This window comes from Equus asinus, chromosome 11 (genome assembly GCF_041296235.1).
Source record: "Equus asinus isolate D_3611 breed Donkey chromosome 11, EquAss-T2T_v2, whole genome shotgun sequence".
In the NCBI taxonomy this organism is placed as follows: Eukaryota; Metazoa; Chordata; class Mammalia; order Perissodactyla; family Equidae; genus Equus; species Equus asinus.
Window position 1 is genome coordinate 73,241,628 of NC_091800.1, and position 27,173 is coordinate 73,268,800.

General features: G+C 35.6%; 1 protein-coding gene across 5 annotated transcripts in view; it reads left to right on the plus strand.

Annotated features, from left to right (window-relative positions):
- The window catches only part of PCCA (propionyl-CoA carboxylase subunit alpha), a 394,848-nt gene that overhangs the window by 177,586 nt on the left and 190,089 nt on the right, over positions 1-27,173 (plus strand). For all 5 annotated transcript variants that reach the window (XM_014839245.3, XM_070520102.1, XM_014839234.3 and 2 more), the window contains exons 13-17: positions 4,459-4,602; positions 5,976-6,050; positions 10,248-10,316; positions 11,906-11,981; positions 26,541-26,651. In XM_014839245.3, the coding sequence (XP_014694731.1) occupies positions 4,459-4,602; positions 5,976-6,050; positions 10,248-10,316; positions 11,906-11,981; positions 26,541-26,651 (475 nt within the window). The remainder of the gene's footprint in view (positions 1-4,458; positions 4,603-5,975; positions 6,051-10,247; positions 10,317-11,905; positions 11,982-26,540; positions 26,652-27,173) is intronic.

Sequence of the window (27,173 nt, forward strand, 5' to 3'; positions counted from 1 at the left end):
CCTAAAAACAAGAAAATTCTTTGACATTACCACAGTACCATTATCAAAATCAGGATATTAACGTTGACATATAACTATTGTCTAATCTACAGATGATGTTCAGATTTCACCAGTTGTCCCACTAATGTCTTTTATAGCAAAAGAAAAAAATTTTCTTGTTTAGGATCCTGTGTTACATTTTCTTGTCATGTCTCTTTATGTTCTTTCCATCTGAAACAGTTCCTTATTCTTTTGTTGTCAACTATGATATTTACCTTTTTTTCAATGAGCACAGGCCATTTATTTTATAGAATGCCCGTCCTTTTGTATTTGGTTTTTCATGATTAAATTCAGGCTTTGCATTTTTGGCAGGAATACTACAGAAATGGTATTGTCCTTCTTTCTCCTTTACCACATAGGAGACACACGATGTCTCTTTATTCCATTGCTGGCAATGTTGGTTTGGATGAGGTGGTATCTCTCAAATTTCTCCATCACAGAATTACTATTTTTCCTTTATCATTAATAAAATATCTTATGGGGAGATACTTTGAGACTCTGGAAATATTTCATTAGGCTTTCACTCCCTAGTTTTAGATACTTCCTGGTTTGTATTTAATGAGGAATAAGGCTGAGGATTACAGTGGCAGTGGCAGAATTTATGACTATAATTTTTAGAATCATAAAGATAGATAATGACAGCACAATACCAGAAAGATTGTTTTCCTAAATTCATTACTCTTGAAATTTTATACATCAAGTACTCACAGGTGAAGCAAAACCTAATTTACCTCACTGTTGCATTTGACAGGCTCAGTTATTTATTTTTTTAGGAAATAATTTGAAGCAACAGATTAGTAAAAGGCAGTGGCAGAGGTCTAGATGTGTACACTGAAAATAGTGACAGCTTGATGGTGACCAAGAAGACAAAACTAAATTAAAATAGCAAATAGATCTCCAAAAAGCTAGCTGTTTGTGACCGTCTCACGTAGGCGTATATAACCATAGATGTTCATTCTAGTCCCTGAGAGTGATTATGTCCTATAATGTGGCATTTGATGATTGTTGTTGTTTGTACTTGTTTGGAGGGGATTCATGGCGAGATAGGGGCATTGCCAATACAAACTGACTTATCAGCTACTAATAGACTTTGAAGAGTGGTACTATTACCTTGATGAATATCTTACTCAGTAATTTACCTTTGAGGATTCAGAAATTCTAACTTGATAGGGCTTACTCCTTTTTATTGCATGTGTGATTTTTTCCTCTCTTCTTTTTGGTTAGGTCTTACTTTTGCTGACTAAATCACAAGATTTATATACTAGGATGTCAATGTATTAATCTCCAATGCATAATCCTACTATCTGGTGGATCCCTCTATTCATATGTTTCTTGGAACTAGCACACATTTCTGCTGGGTAGGAAAATTATATGTGAAGCCAAGTTCTCAAAAATTTCTTTGGTGAGTATAGAGTCACAATAAAGAAGTCAGTTTTGTATTTTGAATATATAAGGCCTTATTTCTCAAAGTGTGTTCCATGGAATTTTCAACCCATAAAGATACTCTACGGAAGGAGGAAGTGTGTGGTAATTAAATGATGTATGATATCCTCCTCTTGGAGAGTCCCAAGACATAGTGACGTATTAATGAGTCTGAGGAGTCTTTCTTATTAAAAAAAACTAAAACTGTTTAATTTAGGTTAACTCCATGTTTCCCAAATAGAAGTGACACAACTCCCATCCCCCTGACCACACACATAATAGTCCTCAGAATAGGTGTTTATTACCATCATCCTTTTGTAGTTGGACAAGATGAATTTGTTGGCTTACCAGACACCGATCTTTGACGTTTTTTTCTTTTATAACCTTTTGTTCCACTTAGTCACCTTCACTTTCCATTGACCCTCCCTCCCTCCCTCTCTCCCTCCCTCCCTCCCTCTCTCCCTCTCTCCCTTCCTCCCTTCCTTTCTCCTTTCCTTTCCTTTTAAAGATATTTTTAAGACTATTCAATTATATTTTGGCCTTGGAGCCATTTGTCTCTTTATATACCTCTGTTCTGATCTCTTAAGTATTAACTTAGGAGAGAAACAATTTCTAAGTTCTCAGGGGTGGGGGATATACATGGTTATTTAAACAATGTTACTCTTAAAAGATTCCTGATAATAATAATAATACAGAGTCTAGAGGAAATGTTTCACATATCCTGTTGAACAACTTTGAAATTCTTTTAAAATGTTTTGAGAAAGATCTTTTTCAAAAACGTTTAAAATTATAAATTTTACTTTAAACAAAGTATTTCTGTTACCTGAAAAATTCAGGCATGTTAGACTGTTTTGTAAACTTTAACAATACTTGAACCTCAATGGGTATTTTTTTAAAATTCTGTAATAATGATTTTTGTCTTGAGCAGCTAGATATTATTTTAGTTATCTACTTAATTACTTTTATTTTGAAATGCAGTTCACTAATTTATAGTTAATTTATTTTAAAATATATTTATATTTTTTAAGTGTTGTGTTATGTTCCTGTTACATAACTCTAAGTAGGGTTAAAGTGAGTCTATGTTTGGATTCCATTCAATATGGGTCTGATGTACTTTTTTCCCCTACAGATTATAGGGAGATCTCTAAGATAAAACAGAGCCTTCTAATGAATTGGATCTTTAAGCTTTCATAGTAATATGTTTTATAAAAGACAACAGCACATAGTTATATAGCCATTTATGTTGACTACATGCTTTTTTATGCATTTTTCCGTGAGGAAGAACAAGAAGGTTATACCGTCTCTGGGGTGACATAAATTCCAGCCCTGCCTCTACCACTTAGTATAGGTGTGACTCTGGATTTGCTGTGCATTCATTCATTCAATATATATTTATTTGCCTAGTATATAGTACATACTTCTCTGGTCACTAGACTTAGAAGGATGAAATTAAATCATTCACTTAGCTTTTAAAATTCTTTTCTCACCTGACAGGGATATGTGCACAGTATTGATACAAAGCCCTTAGCACATAGTAGGCTCACCTCTTGAGTAGTTAGTGTAGTAAGATGCTTTCTCACGTGAAGTTTGTTTCTAGTAATAATAGAGAGGTTCTACAGTTTCTTCCTTTCTTATTGTGTTTATCATACAGTCTTGTTTCTCGCAAAATTCTAATTTGCTTTCAAAAATATATTTTTTAAATTATCTAATAAGATCTTTATTTAGTGTCACATTTATTTTACAAAGGGTAGATGCTTATTTTAGTGATGATTTGTCATTAAAATTATGTCAAAATGTCTTAAAATGTTGTTGAAACTGTAAACAAACTCATAACACACACAGAGCTAATTATGGATGCCATCTGTTTATTTTTACAAAGCTTTTTTTTTTTTTAAGACCATGGCATTGTCTGCTTATGATAAGCTTCAAGATTATTATAATGACTAAGTCCTGTCCTTCAATTAGTGTAGCTGAAGATGGAAAGACAATTCGTTTGTTCACTGACCTTTTCCCGTGTCAGAGTGTATGAAATATGACGTGTCATGATAAAGAAACCATTGTGAAGTGCATTTAGAACATGCTTAATTTTTATGAGAAAAAGAATTGGTGTCAAAGCAGCAGATGTGGCCAAAGTTTTAGTTAAATTTTTAAAACTTATTCAAGGTTTAGATGAAAGACAGATTATCTCTTCTTTGCCAGTGCCATAAGTGGCTTTATTTTAGCTAAGTTTAGGAACTTGTAAGCAATCGATCAAATTTATAATGTGTATCCCTGTTAGTATCCCTATATGTTGGTGCAGGGTTTTATACATGTGTAGCCCATGTGTTAGTGTGGAAGGCCAGGGATCCCCATGACAGCATCATCCAAAGTAGCTCTCAGCAATTTGCTGAGAGAGCAGTGATTTCACTGGCTCAGTTTTGCTATTGTGCATGCTAAGCACTCCCCACGTAAGTCTGGAGGGAAAACAACCTGCAGGATCCATCTGCTCCTTTCTGCTACACTGCATTGATGTAAGAGTACGCTAATCTGGTTGCTTGTCAGGACAGGTTAGTGAAAGCATGCAAGTGGGTGAGACTTCGGCTAGACTAGTGCTTTGGAAAATCATAAGCTGCTTCCATAGATGCCATGCTAAGTGTAGCAGAATAGGTTGATTATCAGCCACATTGAAGATTGCCCCTGAATATGTAATTCTCAGTTAAGAATTAGTTTCAAAATTAAAAGTGTTAAACATTTGTGGACCACATCTGATTAAAAACTGGGAAAAGTAATATAGATAGTTTACAAAATACTTTTTAGGTGTTAGTTTTTCTTATCATGCTTTGTACTATATTGTGTTTATTCTTTAATTTTGTTCTCAGATAGTTTTTTAGTCAAATAGGATTAAATGTTAAATATAATTAACCTCATTTTACTCAAAGGTTGTTGAAATTCTTCTTGCTTATTTCTGTTTATTTACCTTTTCCTACACCTATTGACTGGCAGATATTGACCTTGCAGGTTGAGCATCCTGTCACAGAATGCATTACTGGCCTGGACCTAGTCCAAGAAATGATCCGTGTTGCCAAGGGTTACCCTCTCAGGCACAAACAAGCTGATATTCCCATCAACGGCTGGGCAGTTGAATGTCGGGTTTATGCTGAGGTAAAATGAATGATGTTGGGAGGAAGAATGGTGATTGTGTTCCAAGTTATGGGACCAGGTATAGGTAAACAAGATAAAGTTCGGGTTTTATAACCCGTGTCAAGTATTTGATTATGTAATCCAGAATTGAACCAGGGGAAAGGTTAGGTAATTTTGACATAATTCAAAATAGTTTCAAAGGATTGAGTTTAATTAATTTTTGTATATTTTTTCTGGTTGGAGGAATAGCTACTAATCAGTTTAAAGGGCAACAAAGCATTAGTTGAATATTCTCGTGCTTGAATGGACCATGGGTTTTTTTTGTTTGCCTGTTTTCAAACCTCATTTGAAATAAACAGAAGCGTTTATTTCTATGGTTTTATCTTTTGTTTTTTTGAGATCTTACCCCGGGTACATATTAGTTGTTAATTCAATATTTACTTAAATTTTTTTTCATAGCTTTTTTCCCTAGTAATTTTATCCCTTATGGTTATATGAAAGTAACAACTAAAATTTAAATTGCAAAGCTTTCATTCATAATTTTAATTATAGATTTTGCTCAGAAACTCTCAGTTTAGTACTTTTATATTAATTTATAACTATATTAACCAGATAATAAAGCAGTCGACACCTGAAAATGCTTTTTTCAAATGATTAAAACAAGAATGCAAGGAAACATTTAGACTATCTTTTACTTTTAGATATTGAAGCCTGTCTGTCGAAATAAAAAATAAATTAGCACTATCTTCATTTAAGAATACTGAAAGTTGTTTTGAAATGTTTTTAAGGATCTTGAGAAATATGTTTTGGCTTGGTTATTGTTCTTGCTTTTTATTATGTTTTAAATGTGTTCTTTTCTTCCTTATTGTTATGACACTGAACTTATTTAATATTTATTCTGATGACTTAAGATATTTACAAATGGAGCACATATCTAGTAGCATGTGCAAAGTTTCTTTTCAAGTCTTTATTTGAAGAACCAAAATTCTCAAATTTTACCATATGCGAGCTGTTTTGAGAGTAAGAAAAACAAATATCTTTAGTGCACTACATTTGTTGTTCTGAACTTGAGTATGTTTTGATGTAGCGCCTAGGTTATTTTATTTTTGCCCAAGGCATTCTAAGAAGATTTATAAAAAGTTGGAATTTTACCAATTTCAATAAAGTATGATCAAGGTCAGGCTAAATTCTGCTTACAGTTCTGTTTGATTTTTAAATACACTTCTAAGTTGTCTAGAGTGAGTATAAGACAATAATATTCTGAAATCTGTGATTTGGTAAATACAGTATGTTGAAAATAGACCTATAAATCCTTCTTCATTGTATAAATATTTAACCTTACTTGTGCTGATTTATATTTCAAAGACTGTGCTTCCTTTCCTTTGAACTTTCAGGACCCCTACAAGTCTTTTGGTTTACCGTCTATTGGGAGATTGTCTCAGTACCAAGAACCAATACATCTACCTGGTGTAAGTCATTAAGCTGTAATACCAAGTGAGGGGTTAAAATCTTGATTTATGTCATACTTTTATGTTAAAGCATGTCAACACCAAAGGGTGTAAATTGAAGGACAAGTAAAATTCATGGGGAATCAGTTTTTTATTTTTTAATATTTTGTACTTTATGATGTGGAGGAAAATCAGAGTTCACTTGATGGGGGAAGTCCAGAGACATCTGACTTCTAAATAAATGATATTTTACAATGTCACAACTTTTTTGAAAATTGTAATGAAAAAGATCATGGAATCCTAAGAGTGGGAAATGATTTTTCTGTGTTACAATTTAATCTTTTTAATAAATCTAATCTAGCTTGCCTGTATAGTCAGATGTCAAGAAATTCAAGTACAAAATAAGCTTGTTAACTGAATGGATTAAGGAAAACAAACTGTACCTCATTCTGTTAAGTGTCATGGACTCTAAGAAGTATATATTATTTACACCAGTTAAAGAAAAGTGATTACTATCTGCTTTATTCATATTTCCTCTATATTTAATAGCTGTTCATTAAATAGTTTTTTTTTTCATGAAAAGAACAAGGACATACCCTGTCTCTTAACAAGGTAGTAAGTGCATATATATATGACATTACGTTAGCTAGTGGATGACGAGGCTGTACCATCTGTGAATATGATTATTCAGTTTGATTACTGGACAAAGATGGTGAAAAATTACAGGAAGAATTCTAAATTTGAAGATGTTATTGGATATATGATTTATTTCAGTTTTTAAATTGTTTTTGCCCATGTGCTTTCTAAAGGGACTTGACCCTTTCTAGGCTTGGAGACTTCATGCTGTGTTCAAAGCCTGAAGGCAGAAAAAAAATTGTAAAGATTTAACAGGCGTTATGTGACGTTAAATAGCAGATGAGAAAACAAGTATCATAGGGACATATCTAAACATTTTTTTAATCAAACAAAAAAGTATTAAATAAGAATTCATAATGATTACTCTAGTTGTTAGAAGTTTTCACCACGTTGTAATAGCTAACAGGATGTCAAACATTTTGCCCTCGCAAGTTTTTGCAATTTGCAATTTTCAGACGTGAGACCTGTTGAAAGTACAAGTGATAATGGACAAACTATACCCCCTACAGTCTTTGTCCCACCAAATCTTTCTTCAATTAATGCTGCAGCAGGAGTTTTATGTAATAACATTTGCGCTTGTGAGCCATCCATAGAAAGAAAAAACAATTAAAATGCCTTAAATGTTCTGCTTACTGCTGTTATTTGCTTGTGTGAATGTTGCATGTCAGCTAAATGGACCAAGGAATAGATAAAGTGATTGGGTGCGGGAGAGTGCACACTAAGCTTTGTCTATCATTATTGCTGGGAGCAATCAAATTGATGTCAGCAGGACAGTAGATGCGTTGACAGCTGTAATTATGTATCTCCATGGTGATCACTTTTGGCCTGTCATGGAGGCCCACGAGTCCCCTCCCTTGGAAGCATTTAATCAGATTGGGCTGTCACTTGTCAGGTAGACGTGGCGGGCTGGGAGTTGTGCTGAGGGGGAGAGGTGACTCGAGAATGCAGGGTGGGAGATGGCTCATAGTTTCACAGGGTCCACTGTTGGTACAGAAAAAAAGACATTTAAATTGTGCCAGAGGTTTCTGAGCAGTGGTTTTAGACTCATACACAGGTGCTCGGGAGGTGGTGGTGGTGTTTGTTTTTCCTCTTTATCTTCTTAAACTAGATCAGTTTTAACTTAGGAAGCCCTTTGTGGCCCTTATCTTTTTTGGTCATAAGAATACATACTTCAGTGTTAACTTACAGTTTGTACGTTTCACATGCTGCTTTAAGCCTAAAATTTATTTATATGGCAAAGATGAAGATTTTCTTTTTATCTTTGATCACCATATTTTGTAAATTTGTTCTTTCAGACCACAATTTTGTTCTGCTCAGAAATTTGGTTACAATTCCATTTGACTTTATCCTTAAAGCTTTCAGTGCAAAAAGCTAAAATATATGTATTTTTGCATAACGTTTTTTCCCATGGAGGGATGGAGACTTAATTTGACTTTTAATTCATTGTTGAAACTAAAATAAGCTGATTATTATTTGGAAAAAGCTGCATAAACAGTAAGTTATAAGTCAGAGTCTTCATGCTTTGTTACAGTTTTAAATTGGAAATGTTAATTTGCTTATACAAAGATATGTGTTGATTATATATTATACAAGTTGATTTTACTCTCTGTATTTTTAAATTAAAATGACATACCTTCTGTGATTATAATTTTAGTAAATAAACACATAGTTAGATCTAAGAGCCCTAGGTATCTTAACTTTTAGGATGGTGTTATCCAAGGTAACTAAAATTTTAAGTTGTGAACTATAGGAGAATGTAATAAATATTCTTTATTGTCTGTGTTATTTTACCAGTGGGTTGAACATCAAAGTTCCACACTAGCTTTGTAGCAGTTTATGTAGCAAATAGTAGGATATGTTTAAAGTCAAAAGTTTTAGAACTTGTACCAATCTCAATTTTAAACCCAACTTTAGCAAGCATGCTGTCATTTTAAATAATACATGGTGGTAAAATGAGCTCTTTAACTTTTTGCTACAAAAATTAAGAAAATACAAGTTCAGAGATGTCCTTTCTGCTATGTAACTTGATTACCAGTTCCATTTGGGGGCTATTTAAATGTGGGAAGAAGGTAGATTATGATTTTATTACTTTCACAGCTGCCCCATTAATTCTTTTCTAGGTTTTATAAACACTGTGAATTTCATAGAACTTCAGTTTATGTCCTGAAGTATGTTTTTGGAAAATAGAATGCCAAGTATATTTTTTAAGTGCGCTGAGTGACTTCTATTTAAAATTAAGATTTTCACATGTGAATGTGAATACAAATATCCATATTTTTGTTTGTGTTTGCAAATACGGAAATAGAAGCACTCTGGGTATGTTATAATGTTATTTTCTGAAACCTTACAAAGAGAAGAGTAGTGTAATTTTTTTTTTTCCGAGAGAATGAAACTGTGCTTTATCTTTTGATGTCACCATATAATAAAGCCATCATCATACCCTCATGTGGATATCCTAGACAAGAGGTTCTACATGTGGTCCCTTGATAATTGCCTAAATTAAAATATTAAAGGCCTAACAGCCGCTGTGTTGACCTTTTTCTGCCTTGCTGCAGACAGATGAGCTGCTGTTTGTTAGGAAGGCTTCTTCACACAGGTGAAGAGCTACGTGAGCTTCCGCTCATCTCTTCCCACCCCTTTACAATGTTGGGCATCAAAGTCCTGCTGTTCCAGCAGCTTCGATTAAATTCCTCTGTCCTCAAGATCCCTAGGACATGCTTGACAGTCTTCAGTATTTTGATTAGCTTTTAAATACTTCAGATTCCGAAACAGAGGCACAATAATTTAATAAATGTTTCATCCTCAGCAACTGCTCATTTTAAAAGTTTTACATGGCTAACCTCTGTGCCTTACGGCTGATATCAAACTGGGAGATGAAAACAAGAATCAGCGATGTACTAACTAACTTGTTGGCTGGTTAACAGCAATCAGGCTCTTCAAAAGAATATTTTGAACTTGTGCTATTTTTTTTCCCCATGAAAATTGCAAAATCGGAACTCTAATTGGGGCTGTGTCCTTACAAAGCAAAGCCATGAGAAAAGCTGTGTAAACATTAAAGTCTCAGGGGACTAACAGTAACAGAAAAAAAAGCATTTTGCAGTTGAGAGGGTGAGACAAAAAAGGAAAGTGTTATAGACATGAAAGCCCCAGGACCAGCGTTCCTACGGAGCTGACGAGCAGAGCTCCGAGTCCTGCTGCATGGCTTGACTGGGGTCCTCATTGGGACTCTCAGAGGGTACAGTGGGGAGTGTGACTAGGAGTGGCATCACTCATGCTATGCTTCAGTTGGAAGATACCATCAAATAGCTGCAAATGCATCACAGGATAGTGATGTATGAAGTATTTTTTTGTGTGTGTAGTTTCTTAATTCCTTCTTTTAATGGGAGAACAAAAAATATATGTTGCACTGCATATTAACAGATCAAGGTAATTTGCTTTCTGTATACTTTGGATTGTTTTTCTGTTTTCCACAAGCTGAAATGTTATTCGAGATTGAAGTTATCCATCTGTTTCATGGAAATTAAATTTGTTATGAGAAAAATATCTGCACAATACTTTCACTTCTTTCTTTCTTTCTCTCAGGTCCGGGTTGACAGTGGCATCCAACCAGGAAGTGATATTAGCATTTATTATGATCCAATGATTTCAAAAGTTAGTTCTATTTCTTAATGATTTCTTTCAGTATTATTCTGAAAAGACAATGGACGTATTTAATTTAAAAGTCTGAAATTGGGCCTTTACCTGAATCGTGTGCTACAATTAAACGAGTATTTATGCACTGATGGAAAAGCGAAAGCAGAGCAGATTTTCTTTAAGAGAGAAATTTCAACATCGTGTTAGTTTGCAACACTCTCTCCTCCCCAATCAAACTAAACTATCATCCCCTGCCCCCACAGTGACAAACTTATCTACCAGTGGCACCGACCCTGCCCATGGCATTCAGAATGAATTGGGGTTTTTTTCTGACCATTCCTGAAAATCACCTGAGCTGACAGTATGAATGGCAGATGGTGTCAAGGAGTTGAGATGATAGCTGTGTTTGTTAGAGTACTTTTACCTTTTTCCTTTTTATGAATCACTAATTACTTATGTAGATTTGACATAATTAAATTTTATGTGAGAGTATAAGATGTCTTTTTGCCCACTTGTCTTTTTGCAATTTGACTTTCCGGAATAAATTAACAACTCCACTTAAATTTTTAGATCTCTTAAAATCTTTATAATCTTAAGATCTGATGAAATGTAAAATTCTACCTGCAATAGCTAAAACTGTGAATTTTATTTAAATCTACAATGCTATTTTCTCTGAAGTGTTAGACCTGTATTGAAGGATGATTTCTTTACTGAAAATCCTATTTCTCAAGATGGTTTTTCTCCCAAATTGTACTTTTTTATGTAGTTGCAGTAAACAAACCATCTTTTATTTTTCTTTGTTCACTTAAGTTTTTACACTAATATTGTTAAGGTGAACTTTAAGTATTTTGTTTGAGAAACGCTAATTTAAAAATAAAAATACATATAAATAGATTTATTTTAATAGATATGGTTCCATTTTTGGAGCAATACATTTCTGTTCAGAAAAATGGCCTGCAAATTAAATTTCAACCTGGCTTGATATTAAAGAGCTGAGAATGTACTAAAATAATTGTAAACAACAAATTGATTAATGTAATACCCAGAAAAATATTTTATGAATAGTTACTTTTTTACTGCTAATTTGTATAAGATACATATAAATGGGCACAAAATCATTGAGATCAGTAAGACCTTTCAGTTTTTCTAATGCAAGTACCCCTTGCTTCTGTGCTATGTTATATGTACAAGTTAGCTATTCAGGGTGTCAAACTTGGAAACCACAGAAAAATAGGGAGAGAAAAAACAAATCTTGCCTAATCGTCTGCTATCCCAGATGTTCATATCCTATCTCAAATGTTCACATTTTGATATCTTTCCTTTTAAACATTTTATGCTTGTTTTGTTTATGTCAAGGAGCTCTTTTCTGTGATAGTGAAATATAGGAGAAAAGTCTGATATAGCTTGATTCTAATATTTATTTACTTAAGAAAAATCTTAGTTGACATACTTTGTACTAAAAACTGGTCCACTGTGAAATTTCAAAAGCTACTCTGGGAGGTCTGTTATGAAATACTTTAATTTTTACTGGGATGAATCATTTGACTCATAGATCGATGGAGCTACGTCTGTCTATGTAAATCGCTTTTTCGTATGTTTGCTTTCAGCTAATCACATATGGTTCTGATAGAACTGAAGCACTGAAGAGAATGGAAGATGCACTGGATAATTATGTTATTCGAGGTAAAAAGAAACATTTGAAGTGCTGCTATTGTACATGGCGTCCAGTTCTGGAAAACAACTTGAAAATTTAATAATTAGAGAATTCGATAGAACGTTTGCTTACTATGTGTTTAAATAGAGATAAGAAAAGCTTGAATTAATTAAACTGACTTTCTAATTAAGAATACCTGTTTCATATTCTTTAGCAGTCCTGTGCTTTACATATACATTTCGAATTATTTAATTAAACATATGGTTTATGACCTTTCCTGGATGAGCATTTAGTATTTTATAGGTATGTCTTGTATTTAAAATGGTTCTTTATTCTGAAGTCTTTTATTGGCCAGTGTAGTTTGACAGAACATTTGCTACATTACTGCCTTTGTATTTTTGTTGTTGTTGTTTTGAAGTTTGAAACTTGAAAACATAATGGAGATATAAAATAGAGTGACCTACGTTTGACTAATTTGAGAGTAGAGGGAATAGCTCTGTGCAATTATAGAATATTTTCTAGCAAATGCACTTTTTTTTTTTTAAAGATTTTATTTTTTTCCTTTTTCTCCCCAAAGCCCCCCGCTACATAGTTGTGTATTCTTCGTTGTGGGTCCTTCTAGTTGTGGCATGTGGGACGCTGCCTCAGCGTGGTCTGATGAGCAGTGCCATGTCTGCGCCCAGGATTCGAACTAACGAAACACTGGGCCGCCTGCAGCGGAGCGCGCGAACTTAACCACTCGGCCACGGGGCCAGCCCCTCTAGCAAATGCACTTTTGTTACCTCATGTATATACAGGATAGTTCTAATGCCTAACACGTGTGATCCTACAAGACTTTAGGGGGTGTAGTGAGAACTGAATTAGGAGCAGCCATTACATTTAAATAACTAAAGCAGAGTTATACTTATTCCCCTTAAGGAGTAAATTGCATTCTAAATTTTATTAGCAACTTTCCATTAGTAGTGAAAAGATCATTTTACTTTAGGCCAGCATAAATTATCATAAACTTCAGAATAATGGACTTTAATATGATATTTAAAGTGTAAAATATAAGTTCATTTTGAATTATGATTGAGTAGTGTGGATCTAAGAACATTCTGTAGCAAAGACTGGCTGTATAGTTTTCCTCTTTTCTCAGGCCTCACCAAATAGAACAGTGGGGCTAGGAGGCTAGATTTTGGAGACTGACAGGGTAGAATGGTGGTGGAATATGACTGCACAGCCTCCCTCAAGCCCATATGGAGTTTGAATGCAATTTCAAAAGCCCTCCCTTTGAGTGGACGAAGCCTGTAGATTGTAAGGCTTGGCAAGTGTTCTACAACTTTGTGTAAATTAGAAGTATCCTGTTCTCTCAGCGTGTCCAGCCCTGGGAAGGGGAGCCCAGCTTAACAACGGAGCATGTCAAGCCCTTACTCTGCCTCCTTGACCAAGTGCCTTTTTGCAGTGAACAGTTGGTACAACTGTACAGTAGTGGCCCATGACAGTTTAGTGACTCTATTTTTTTGCTTCTATCTTTCCCTGCTGATTTTCATCTATTTGCATGTGAGTCATGCAGTCCTCACTTTCCTCATCTTTTCTCTTGTCAGATCAGGAGAAATTTCTCCTCCCTTCCTTTTTACTCTTCCCCTCTTTTCTTCCCATTTGTTAACTAACAAGTGGCAGTGATTGTATCTACTGTCATGTGCTAGTGATTCACCTCTGTCAATGAAAGGAAAACAGTAAGCTCTCAACTGAATCTAGATGTAATAAAAAAAACCCAGTAGCATCACTATCCAGAGCATCTAGAAATTTGAAAAATCTCCTTCACACTCTTTCTAGCTTATCCTCTAATTCCTTTTCAGCCTTAATTGTGGAATATTAGCTGGTTTTATAACTGCTACATTCCAGCATAAGCGGCAGATATGGATTCTCTCTGTGTGTTGGCTAAGTAGGCCTTGAGGGGTCTGTTTTCCTACAGAAATACTATTGCCCCCTGGATTACTTTAGATCCTGTTTGGAACACACATCTAATTTGAGTGTGTGTTTAACTGCACATATATAGACATAAACGAGGGACTTGAGAACATTGTTCCTGGAGGCCTTTGAAGTATTTGTAAGAATTTTCTACAGATTTCTCTCTCCCTTCCCTTATCATTGTATTTTTTATTGTGGTTGTTGAATTATTAGACTTTGGTTAATTTAATTTTCACTCTAATGATCTTGAATAGTAAATTCATTAATTAGATAGTCTGAGTAAGAAGATTTTGTCAGATCACATCTCTTTTGAGCTTTGATATAACATAGTGCCATGGCATATGGACAGTTTGTCAAAGTATTAGGTTAGTATTGGTCTTAACTAAAAGTTACCCTTCTATTCTGTCTGGCTTTTGAAAGGAATACTCTTTCATATTAACAGAATACACTTTCATGTTTTATATTTAAATGAACACTTTTTCCACTGATTTACTTTCTATACTTTATATAAAGATTTGCCAGTTAATATATTTTTTAATTAAGTGATTTAAATACAAAGTAGACTTAAGATTATTCTCCTAACTTTGTATGTGTCACAAGTAAAAAAAATGTATTTTATTGGGCAGAGAGATTTTTAGGCAGTCTAAAATTTCTACCTTTGAATCAGTGTGTTGCAATAGAAAGACAGGCATGGGGTCATATCCTGTCCTGACAACACTTAGTAACTGTGACTTTTGTCAAATTACTTTGTTTCTCTGAATCTCATACACCACATTTAAGAATGGAGTGTTGGGGCCGGCCCCGTGGCTGAGTGGTTGAGTTTGCATGCTCTGCTTTGGTGGTCCAGGGTTTCACCGTTTCAGATCCTGGTTGTGGACCTAGCACCACTCATCAAGCCATACTGAGGCAGTGTCCCACATGCCAAAACTAGAAGGACCCACAACTAAAATACACAAGTATGTTCTGGGGGCATCGGGGGAGAAGAAGGAAAAATTAAAAATTATAAAAAATAAAAGAATGGAGTGGAATGGGCACACTCAGGCATCTTTGGAGTGTGACTTGCTGTTGTCTTTTTGGAAAATAATCTGGCATTAGATGTTAAAATAAAAGTACATACCTTTGACCTAGCTCTTCAATTTTCGGCAATCTATCCTATAGAGTAAAGGACTGAATTGTGAGATGATGTTTACAAGGACGTTTACAACAGCATTGTTTGTAGAAGCCAAAATTCTGACCAACCACAGTGTCCACTAAATGGATGGATAACTGAATAAATGACTATGCATCTTCACTGTAACATACTGTGCAGCTAGGTCTTGAAGGCATATCCATATGTGTTGTGAAGGTAGAAAAGCAATTGGAGAGTAAGATGTACTGGCGCCTCTTATTAGTTAAACCACCTTCCCACCCTAAAATGTCTTAGTTGTGTTTGGACGAGCACAGAGAAAGATGTGGACTTATACACATCAGATTGAAAAAAATATATGTGTATTTTCTTTTAGCTTAAAAGATTTATCAGAGAGGGAGTTTTCTTGATACATTGCCCTGTAGCTTTTTATTTTCGGCATTTCAAACTTATAGAAAAGTTGAATGACTAGTATATTGCACACCTGTACACTCTTCACCTCAATTAATTGTTAAACTTTTCTACACTTGCTTTTTTCCTCCATCACACCCCTTCTCCCTTTCTTTGCCTTCTCCTCCTTTCTCTTCACTCTTCCTCCTTCCTTTCCTCTCTCCCTTCTCTCCTGTGTTTTTTCCTGAACTATTTGAAAGAAAGTTGCAGATGTCATGACATATCACTCCTAAATACTTCAGCATGCATCTTAAGGGTAAGGTCATGTTCCTGCAAAACCGGAACACCATTATCACACCGAAGAATATTAACAGCAGTCTCATAATATCATCTGATGTACTGTCCATGTGCAGGTATCCCCAGTTGTTCCCCAAAGTGTCTTTTTTTATCTGTTTTTTAACCTCATCTACAGTCCTAAGTTGGCACGTTGTCTTTGGTTATGTCTCTTTACTATCTTATGCTCTCTGTATATCATATCATTAACACTTTAGAAGAGTGTGGGTCAGATGACATAGACTCTCACATTCTAGATTGGAAGTTTCAGTATTGGTCCAGTGAGGGCACTTGGAAAATGAGCTAGAAAGATGGGGGTTGCAGTTGGAAAGTGATATATTTGGAATTGATTGTGAGTATGGTGCAGTTTCTGAAGATTAGATGATTTCAGGGTGTGCCTATGGGACTAGATGGCTAAAGTAGAAGGATAGATTATTCAAGATGAGATCTAAGAACTGAGCAGTGAGTATGTTGCACGTCTCATCCACACAGGGGTGATGTAAGTTAGGATCAGAAAGAAGGTCATGATCCAGGTAACGTAAATTCTTTTTTTTTAAGATTTTATTTTTTCCTTTTTCTCCCCAAAGCCCCCCCGGTACATAGTTGTATATTCTTCGTTGTGGGTCCTTCTAGTTGTGGTATGTGGGATGCCGCCTCAGCGTGGTTTGATGAGCAGTGTCATGTCCGCGCCCAGGATTCGAACCAACGAAACACTGGGCCGCCTGCAGCGGAGTGCGCGAACTTAATCACTCGGCCACGGGGCCGGCCCCAACGTAAATTCTTTAGTGAGTATTGGGTTGTGGCAAGGATGTTGATAGATGATGGGGAACTGGAGAAGATTTTATGACCAGATAAAATAAACCTCCAGGAAACAGAAGTTTCTCCTAGAATTGGAAGAGGTAATGTTTTGGAAGTGGCAGTGCATTGCAAGGGAGGTATGTGAGGGTTGCTGGAAAAGTGAGGTCCTTAGGGCATTGAGATTTTCAGCTGAGGCAAGGAGGAGGATGGAATATATTCATACACACACATACATACGTACACAGTGGAATATAGTCTTGTTCACACCACTTGCTCTCATGTCCTCTTTTTTCCTGCTTCACTGTTTTCATTTCCTGGGCTACACCATCCTCTGCCTGAGGACCTTAGTACTTAGGCTATAGTTTAAGCACTTGTAACAGAGAATCAAAAATACAGTGACCTAAGAGAGATATGGTTTAATTTTCCCCCCATGTAATAGTCCAGAAAGGAGATTGTCAAGGGCTGGTAGGGTGACTCTTGCATTCACAGCAGATGGTTTTCATTTTGGTGCCCAAAGTGGCTCCTTTTGTGCCCATCATTGAGCCTCAGCAGGAAAGTGGTGGGGACAGGAGAGTTCACTCCCATTTTTTTCCAGGGCATAACCTAGAAAGCACCCTTTATTTCTGCTCCCATCCTATTGGCATTTAGTCACATGGTCATACCTACCTGCTAGGAAGATGGGAAATATAGATGATATCAAGGTGGCCATATACTAAGCTGAAAAGTAGCATTTCTCTTATTAAAGGAAGGAAGGGAGATTAGATATTGGTGGACGACTAGGGGGAATAAGAATATATTCATGCTTCTGCTCATTTGTGGAAACACACTCATACACGAGCCCAGAACTAATAAGATGGCATACCTACAGGAGGTGGAGGGAGGATCTGGTGGAAGTGACTGGGGAATGGGAAACAAAGTACATGGGATGAAGGGGAGAGGCTTCTTTGATTATACAGTTCTGTGTGATTCTGACTTTTAGATCCATATTAATATTCCAAAATAAATAAAATAATTTAAGTTTTGAGGAGAAATTCAAAATGGAATACAGACAAACAAATGGACAAGACTGTATGAATAGTTAAAATTATGCTGAAGGCGAGAGAAAATATAAGCTGACCTAAATAACTTTTAACAGTATTTTGACTGGATACCCTCAAGCTAAAGACAAAATATGTATAAGCAAATATTAAACTCTGGTTAGTAGGTTTGTTTTTCCTAGTTCATGGGTTAGCAGTTCTGAAGCCAGTTTATGTATATTCTGGCATTGAGGAAATAAATACATGTAATTATGTATTTATGTGGATAAGAAGAGCCAAGTTTCTCACTGTCAGAATGTGGGAATGGATAAGAGTATAAAGAATCCTATGGTAGTGAATTGAAATTGGAGGTATCAGTGTGAACCCATGGTTTTTAACATAGATTGAGAAATAAATATGTTATTGCATGCGTGTGTGTTTGTGTGTGTACATGTATATTCGTATTCTCTAGGTCAGGGTGTCTTGACTTTAGCACTATTGACATCTTGGGGTAGACAATTCTTTGTTGTAGGAGGGCTGTCTTGTGCATTGTAGGATGTTTATCAACATCCTTGGCCTCTACCCACTAAATGACAGTAGCATCTCCTCAGTTGTGACAACCAAATATTTCCAGATATTGCGATATGTCCCCTGAGGGGCAAATCGCCCTCCATTGAGAACCACTGCCCTGCTAAGAGGTCATAGAAGCATTGACACCCATAGCAATGAGCACACTAAGATCTTGTTTTCTAAATACCATTCTCCCATAAATGGAAGTGCTACTCCCTGATAAAATGGCTGATTTCAGGAAGAGTATAAGATGAACCTGAAACGTCTTGTGTAATAAAGTAATCAAGTGCTTGAAAAATGATTACAGGTCAAAAAGACTCAGGAGCCGGCTTTAAGGGGCTCTCACTGACCAGTCTGGGAAAACTTTAGCAACAAAATAAATAATGCTAGCAATGGATTACAATCCGTGGAATCAAGTAAGAGTCTATGAGTTCATACTGAGATAGATAAGAAAGATAAATGAGGGAGGGAGCTCAGCTCTTTCTCACAGTAGATTTTTAACTAATAAGTGTAGAAAATCACCATTTGGCAGACACTAAATTGTTTGGGTAAGACTTATCAATGACGGATGCTAAGATTAGTGGGTGAAAATACGGTGAGAAACAGGTATGTGCATAGTTTCATATCTTCCCAGGAGATACTAATTAATTACAATGGGATAAATAGTACCTTTAAAGTGGAGAAACCTAGCAACTTCCCAAATGATCAACATTAACATCACTGGTAATGGGTCAAAGCAACATCAAGCACCTCTTGATAGGATGCACTGAAAAGAGCACTTCATTTCTGTGATATTCTTGTCAAAAATGTATAACCTGAATATAATCACAAGGAAACATCAGACAAACCAAAATGAAAGACAGGGTACAAAATAAATGGTTTGTAGTCTTCAAAGGTGTCAAGGTCAAGAAACACAAAGAAAAGTAGATCAACTTATCTAGATCAAAGGAAACTAAGGACACATGACAACTAAATGCAACGTGTGATCTTGGATTAGTTGCTGGACCAGAAAAAAATGTTTTTCTTTTGTAGTAAAGGTCATAAATGGGACAATTGGTGAAATTAGAATGTCTGTAGATTAGGTGATAATACTGTTATCAGTGTTAATTTTCAGATTTGGTCACTGTATTGTGATTACATAAGAGACTTAACTTGGCTTTAAGAACTATAGTCTAAAGTAATTAGAGATAAAGTGCATCGTGTCTGCAACTTACCTTCAAATGTTTAAGAAAAAAATTGTGTGTATACATAAAGAGAGAGAAAATAAATGATAAAATAAATGTGGTAAGATGTTAAATTTGGAGGAAAAAGTGTTTCTAGGTAAAGGATACACAGTGACTCTTTGTACTTTTTTGGGAATTTTTTGTAATTCTGAAATTGTTCCAAAAAGGTTTAAAAAATAGGCGAAGAGGAGCATATACTGCCCCCCAAAACTAACATTTAAGAAATAAAAACAGAGATGTATTGTGACTTATACATCATTCATCTGTTTAATTCTAAAGGATAGGGGAGTTTAAATTTGTTTTATGAGGGGCAGAAAAGGAAGGACGGTTTTACTGTCTAGTTTGATAACTGCTTAGTTGCTCAAATAAGAACTTTTTTCCTGAGCTGATTGTGAGCTTTAGTTAAGATAAAGAATCTTTAGAGCAAAAACGTAATTTGGTTAAAGTTAACTTCTGAATCCCCATGAAATAAGCAGTGGCTTTTGGCCTCTGTTTGATCCTGGCAGCGTGTGCAGCTAATGTCTGGCCAGTGTTTTGGAAGCAGCAGGTAGTCAGGGGAAAGCTGCCTCTAGGGGTCCTCTCTTCGTGGCCTGGTCATGATCTCCTATATAGACGAGACCCTGTGAACTTTGGCAGAGGTCGTCCTCAATTCCCAGACTAAAACTCAGAGTCATAATTTTTATGAGTATGTGATTAATAATATGGTTGACGTTATAAGCTAAGGTCGGAGAGTACCTCTACTATCCACTTACTGTCTGAACAAGGATCTGTGTAAATAGCGTTGTGTTTCCTGGGACAAGGAAGGAAAGTAAACAAGTACAAATGGTAACTTTCAAATGTGTAGGAACTCTTTTAGCAGTTCAGTGATTTTTCTCATTTATCTCATCTTTTGAGCTTTTGAGGTATGAAATAATTTTTTGATTATTCCTCTATTTGGCTTTAGAATTAATTAATGTACAGAAGTTTTTAGAGCAGTCAGTTGAAGCATCTAGATTTTGATTGTCTGCCATTGGCCATTGTTTCACCTTGGAGTCCTTAGGAGAGAAAAACAGATAATGATTTGATTTTGAATAGTAGTATGTAATATTTTTCTCAGAGAATGTTAAAGAGAAAATGCTTTTCTGTATTAATTTTATTCCTGAAACATCATTTAGCAAGATAAAAGTCTGTTTTTTCATGCTCTATTTACTATTCAAGTAGAAAGATTTTTAAAAGTCCATGCTTCATTTGTGTGCTTGAGTGACTCTGTTCTTTGCTATCCAAATGTAAATTAATGTTTGGTTATAATTCCTATGCATTATGTTTTCTACAATCAGCAACTCTTTTTCAACTTTGAATATGGAATAAAAATACAGCATATCATTTATTCTGTAAAACTGCATACATTTTAACTTTTTGGATGTCGTCAGTCACCAGCTGAGCACTGGGCATCAGAAAATGGTCTTACTTTTATTCAATTATCATTAACTATTTCTGAAAGCTATTTTACTGAAGACAGGGTCTGATGCCAACTATTTTGGCCTTGGCCACAGTTGTACCAGCCCTGGACTGGAAGAAGAAAGCTGGTAAATTTAAATAGGAAATATGAAATATATGAAGTGAACAGTATTATTTTTATTTAACTGAAGGAGGGAAGTTCAAAAATCCTGACAGCTTGCCTTTCTAAGTTCTTTATTATTTATACAAAAAAGGCTTGTAAATTGAAACATTGTGAATTGTTAATTTGTACATAGTACCTTTTATTGGAAATAAATTACAGCTGCCCCTCGATCTTCTAACTTTCATCCTTTCCAGTCCCTCCTTTAGGATCTTATTTTTTTCAGAACTTCAGTTGCTATACATGATTAATTTGCACATTGCTGGTTTTGCTTTACATTTCCCACTATTTCCCACTCTGTTTTGGATTCTGTCATGTGGATGCCCACCTCCATGACTTCTGTATTCTGATGTATATGCATTCTGACCTGCCTGCTCTTCTGAGGTCTGATCATTTGGGCATCATCAGTCTCATTTCACAGGCATCTCAAATTTAGCTTGCCCAAAATGAATCAGATTTTTTCCTCTCAACCTGTTCCTTCTCTGTAAAGGGCATCTTCTATTGTGTAGCAGAGCCAAAAGTTTGGATGTTGTACTTGACTCGTCTCCCCCATTCTTTTTTATTTTATTTTTCTTGTTGAGGAAGATTAGCCACGAGCTAACATCTGTTGCCAATCTTCCTCTTTTTTTTTTTTTGCGTGAGGAGGATTAGCCCTGAGCTAACATCTGTGCCAGTCTTCCTCCACTTTATATGTGGGTCACTGCCTCAGCATGGCTGACGAATGGTGTAGGTCTGTGCCTGGGATCTGAACCCACAAAGCTGGGCTACTGAAGCAGAGTGCGCCAAACTTAACCACTGTGCCAGGGGGCCAGCCTGGTCCCTCCTCGATTCTTGATGTCCACTAAATCACCAAGCCTTATCTGCCTCCTAAATCTCCCTCAAGTCTAGCTACTTTTCTCCATCTGTATTGTCTACACCCTAGCTGTGACCTGAGTTCTTGCCATTTTTCAGTGTGTCTCCTGCAATGGTCAGCTAATGGTTTTTCCCATCTTCACTCTTGCCCCTCCCCAGTCCATTTCCCAGTAGCAGCCTGAGTGGTTCCTGGAATGCACGTATCTAGTCATATCTACCCTCCTTTACCCATTCAACTTGATCTCTCAAGGTAAAGTAAAATCTGTGTGTGGCTCTCAGACCCTGAATGCCCATGTTTGGTTTTTCAGGCATGTAGTTTTCTCCTTTGCTCCCGCACTTCGGCCTTGGTGTCCTTCTTTCAATCCGCTTCATAGAAATGCCTAGTGGTATCCATTTGCTTTTTACAACAATGAAAATTCTTAAATACTTTAAGTTCCTCCATAATACTACTCCTCTTTGTGTCCTTCTGCGTCTGTCTCTATTCTCTTTCCCAGCCAGGAAAATTTGTGTAAGTCGCAAATATTTTCCTCTTCCTGGAACACCACATCTGTCATTTCCTATGCATATAAATCTCTCTGGCAAGCCATAACCCTTTCCTCCTTCAAAAGTGCTTTAGTTTTGTCTGTCTGTAAAACGTACGACAAAGGGATTTATTTCCCTTTTATAGCCTGACTCCTTTCAGGGAGTCTTTGATTTTAAATTCTTGCGTACCTAGTTTGTCTTTCTAAGCATCTTAGCACATTGCCTTCAGTTGCTTTTCATTTTTGTCTATCCAAATATCACTTATAATACAGGCATTGTCACATTTTCACAGTGATTTGTTAGGTGTATTGCTGTCATCAGAAGTTTCCTACACCTTCCAATACTTTCCTCATATAAATATACCTAATTACAAAAGCCCTTTGAAACAATACTTATTGAGTATAGGCTAAGGCATTACCCACAGAGCAGGGTTGGGAAACTGCATTTCTCCTGGGCATGTGCTGTGAAAGATATTTATTAGATCATTGTCTATTTGGGATAGCTTCTTCCCTAGAATATTTGTGTAGCTAAAAGAATTGCATTAATATTTGAATTTTGGAACTTTCTCAGAATGTTTTGAGGTAGTTTGAATAGGTTGAAAATTGACTTTTATAAAATTATCGGTACATAATATCTTCTGAATCAGAAACAGAGATGCTCAGAATTTTGCATATGGTCTAGTATAAAGAGATGCATAGAAAAATGCCTAGAAGAATGTATTCAGTTGTTAACATTGGTTGGCTCAGAGATAGGTCATATTGAAAAGAACGCCCTTCTTCTGCTTGTTTACATTAGGGTACAGGGTAACCTGCTGCAACAAAGATGCTTAAATACGATGGTATAAATAGCATAGAAATTTATTTAGTTCTCATTTAACAGTCTTGCTGGTCCATGCTGATGGGGAAGGTTAGTGTCCTGTGGCTATTCCAGGAGATACACACACACACACACACACACACAACCATACACCCGTTTTGTTGCTCCGCTTTCTCTGCGTTCCCAAAGCTGAGTTACTGCCATGTCAGGAAGCCTATAGGAAGAGAGAAGGAAAGGAAGTCCAAGCAATTTTTTTTAAGTAACTGCGGCCTGAAGTCGGATACATCACCTTAACTTACAGTTCCTTGTGTGAGGATTAGTTTGTCATGTTTAGCTAAAAGACAGACAGAAAATGAAGTCTGTGTCTTGGTGGTCTTTTGTTCAGCTAAGAACCTGGACAAAATGAAAAGCAAATTTTAAGGGAAACCAGCAGTCTGTCACAATATACTTCTATATTAAAAATTTTCTTTTATATATATGACTATTATAATTTATATTGTACTAAACTTTAAATGAATGATTCAGCCGTTCTGAATCACTATTTTCTTTTTTAAGTCTCCCTTTTCCTTATAATTTTCTTATTCTATAACTGATTACTGAAAGTTCCCCCAAAGCAGGTACCATAATGTTAGTTCTCATTTTTCTTCCAATGATATCTAATTGCTGCATGAGTAGTAGGTGTAGAATAAATGTTGATAGATATAGATTAATTTGCTCTGAATAGCAACTGTGTTAAAACCTCATAGCAAACGTCAGCAAATGTTTTTAGTAATGGGCTAAGGAGTAAATATCTTAGACTTTGTGGGTTGCACAGTCTCTGTTGCAGTTACTCAACTCTAGTGTTGTAGCATGAAAACAACCATAAGTAAACACTGCTGTGTTCCAATAAAAGTTTATTTATAAAAATAGGTAGTAGGCTAGATTGGGCCTACAGGCCATAGTTTGCTGACCCCTGCCGTATAGGATGGGCACACCCTCTACATAGAAATAGGTGGAAACTTAGATTTGTGGAGCTGCACTCTTACAGAATATGAAACTGGAAGTAGGTAGGTACGTAGGTAGTTCGGTCGGTCGGTCAGTCAGTGCTGAGGCTTAGGATACAGTACAACTTCTGTCTAATGTTTATTAATCACATATTGTCTTCTCCCTATTTATCCTCATATAAAAAAAGGATAATAATGTCCACAATGATTCTAATGCACCTTCTTGAGTGCCTGGCGTTGCATTAAGTGTTGTCTCATTTGTACCTCCTGACAATCATACCGAATAGGTTCTCTTGTTATCACCATTTGACAAGTGAGGAAACTAAAACTTCGAGAGGTTAAATAGCTTACCCAACGTGAGACGTAGATGTGGTACTTGAACCTGAGTGATTCTTAGCTTACTTTATAATTATTCTTGTAAAAGTAAGGACTCTCTAAGATTTGAATAGGAAGATCAGAATCAGGCTTTCTAGGTTTGTTATGCAGCGTAATCGTACAGATTAGACCTGTTCAGAAGTGGGCTAAAGAAATTGGAAGGGATTAACAAACCTCTCTGTTTACTTCAACTTCAGTTGTATTATGTTCCAGTGGCCCTGCTCTTCTTGAAACCTGATCTAATTCCTGCTTTCCCCGGATTTGAAATGCCTCTTTATACTACCTTTTATTCCTAGTTAACATCTTTGTAATCTACATTGCCAAGATCAAATAATTCCTTCATTAGATCTTTCTATATCATAGAACTCTCCTGATACCGTTTGTATCCCTCTTGTGGCAGTTACCTATCTGAACCTTACTTTGGAGTAGTTGTTGTGTACCAGGCTCAATTTTTCATACTAGATCACAAGCTTTTTTCATCTTCTTCTTCCTTCCTCCTTCTTTCCCTTCCCCTCCCACTTTTCTCCCCTTCCCCGTCCCTTCCTCCTCCTCTTCTTCCTGCTTCTCTACTTATTGAGGTATACTTGACATATAATAAACTTCTCATATTTAAAGTATTCAATTTGACATAGGTATACATCTCTGAAACCATCGCCACAATCAAGACACTGAACATTTGTGTCAAGTCCAAAAGTTTTCTCATGGCCTTTGTAATCTACCCATTCTCCAGCCCTGTCCCAATGCAACCACGTGATCTGCTTTCTGTCACTGTAGATTCATTTGCATCTTCTAAAATTTTATATTGATTGACTCCTACCATATGCATTATGTTTGGTCTTGCTTCTTTAATTCTGCGTAATAATTTTGAGATGCGTCTTTGTCATTGCATGTTTTAGTGACTCATTTCTTTTTATTGCTGAGTAGAATTCCATTGTATGGACAAGCTACATTTTGTTAATTCATTCATCTGTTGATAGATGTTTTAGATTATTTCCAGTTTTTTAATTGCAAATAAAGCTGTTAACCTTTGTGTATAAGTGTTTGTATGGGCTTATGTTTTTATTTTAACTTGGGTAAATACTTAGGAGTAAATTGTCTGAATCATATGGTGAGTATATGTTTAACTTTTTAAGAAACTGCCAAACAGTTCCAAAGTAGATGTACCAATTTATATTCCCACACAGGGTGTGACAGTTTCGTTTGTTCTGCCTCCTCACCAACACTTGGTGTTGTCTATCTTTTAACCTTTAGCCACTTAAATTGGTGTTTGGGAGTATCTCGTTGTATTTCTTTGACAATGACATTGACTATCTTTTCTTATGCTTACAGACAATTTGTATATCTTTTTATGAAATGTCAGTTTAGATCTTTTGCCTATTGTTTTACTTGGTTTAGTTGTCATCTTGTTATTGTATTGTAAACATTCTTTATATATTCCAAATATAAGTTCTTTGCTTATGTGTTGTGAATATTTTCTCTCAGTCTATGGCTTGCCATTTCATTTTCTTAACTATATCTTTGAAGAGCAGGCTTTTAAGTTTTGATGAAGTACAATTTGTTAATATTCTTTTTTATGGTTCCTGGTTTCTGTGTAGTACTAAGAATCTGTTGCCTCAAGGTAACAGATCTTTCTCCTGTATTTTCTTCTATAAGTCTGTCTTATAGTTTTAGGTTTTATATTTAGATTTGTCATCCGATTTGAGTTAATTTTTGTGTATGGTATGAGTTAGGGTTGAGTTTCATTTTCATTTTTTCTCAAATGGATATCTAGTAGTTCTACCATTTGTTGAAAAGACGTTTATTTCCTCATTGAGTTGATTTGGCAATCACAAGCTTCTTATGTTAACTTTTAGTGTTTTATTGCTACTTCAAGTTCAGATATTTTTTTGTTGTTACTTGAAGTCAAGGAGTTGAATTATCTTGCATGGTTTTTGCTAGATCATAAGACACTGATGATAAATTTCACCAGATAAGAAGAATTAGATTTTTAACTGACTCATTGTTCTCTGATTCAATCTGATATTTTATTTTTAGGTGTTACACATAATATTGCATTACTTCGAGAGGTGATAATCAACTCACGCTTTATAAAAGGAGACATCAACACTAAATTTCTTTCTGATGTATATCCTGATGGCTTTAAAGGTTTGTATGCATTGAAGTATTTTAGTATATTAAAGTTATTTTTTATACTTTATTATAATGTATAACTTTTTCTAGTTTGAAATTAAGACCTTTGACCTATATTATACATGATTTATTAACATACTTAGAGTATCCTAGACAATTGACATTCATGATTTTGAGTATTCATGAGTGACTCATGAATGTGTAATAATCTGTAATTTTGTTAAGTGAGGAATTCAGCTATGTGGAATGGTGTCAGTCTGGTTTTGAAGCAAAAATATATAGGCAGAGCATTAACCTACCTCATTTTCTAGTTTCTGAAAATGAGTTCAAATTTGTATCCCTGCTGATATGAGTATATGCAGGAACACTTCTTTTAATGATTAAAACTATATCTTTATGAAAATTAGCACTGAAAATTACAGAATACCAGATGCTATTCCTATTAATGAAAATGAAGATGTCTAAGAAGATGATGGTTTTCGTTCTGAAAAATGAATTTATTGAAGGAACAAGTAGAATGTGAGATTTAGCACTGCA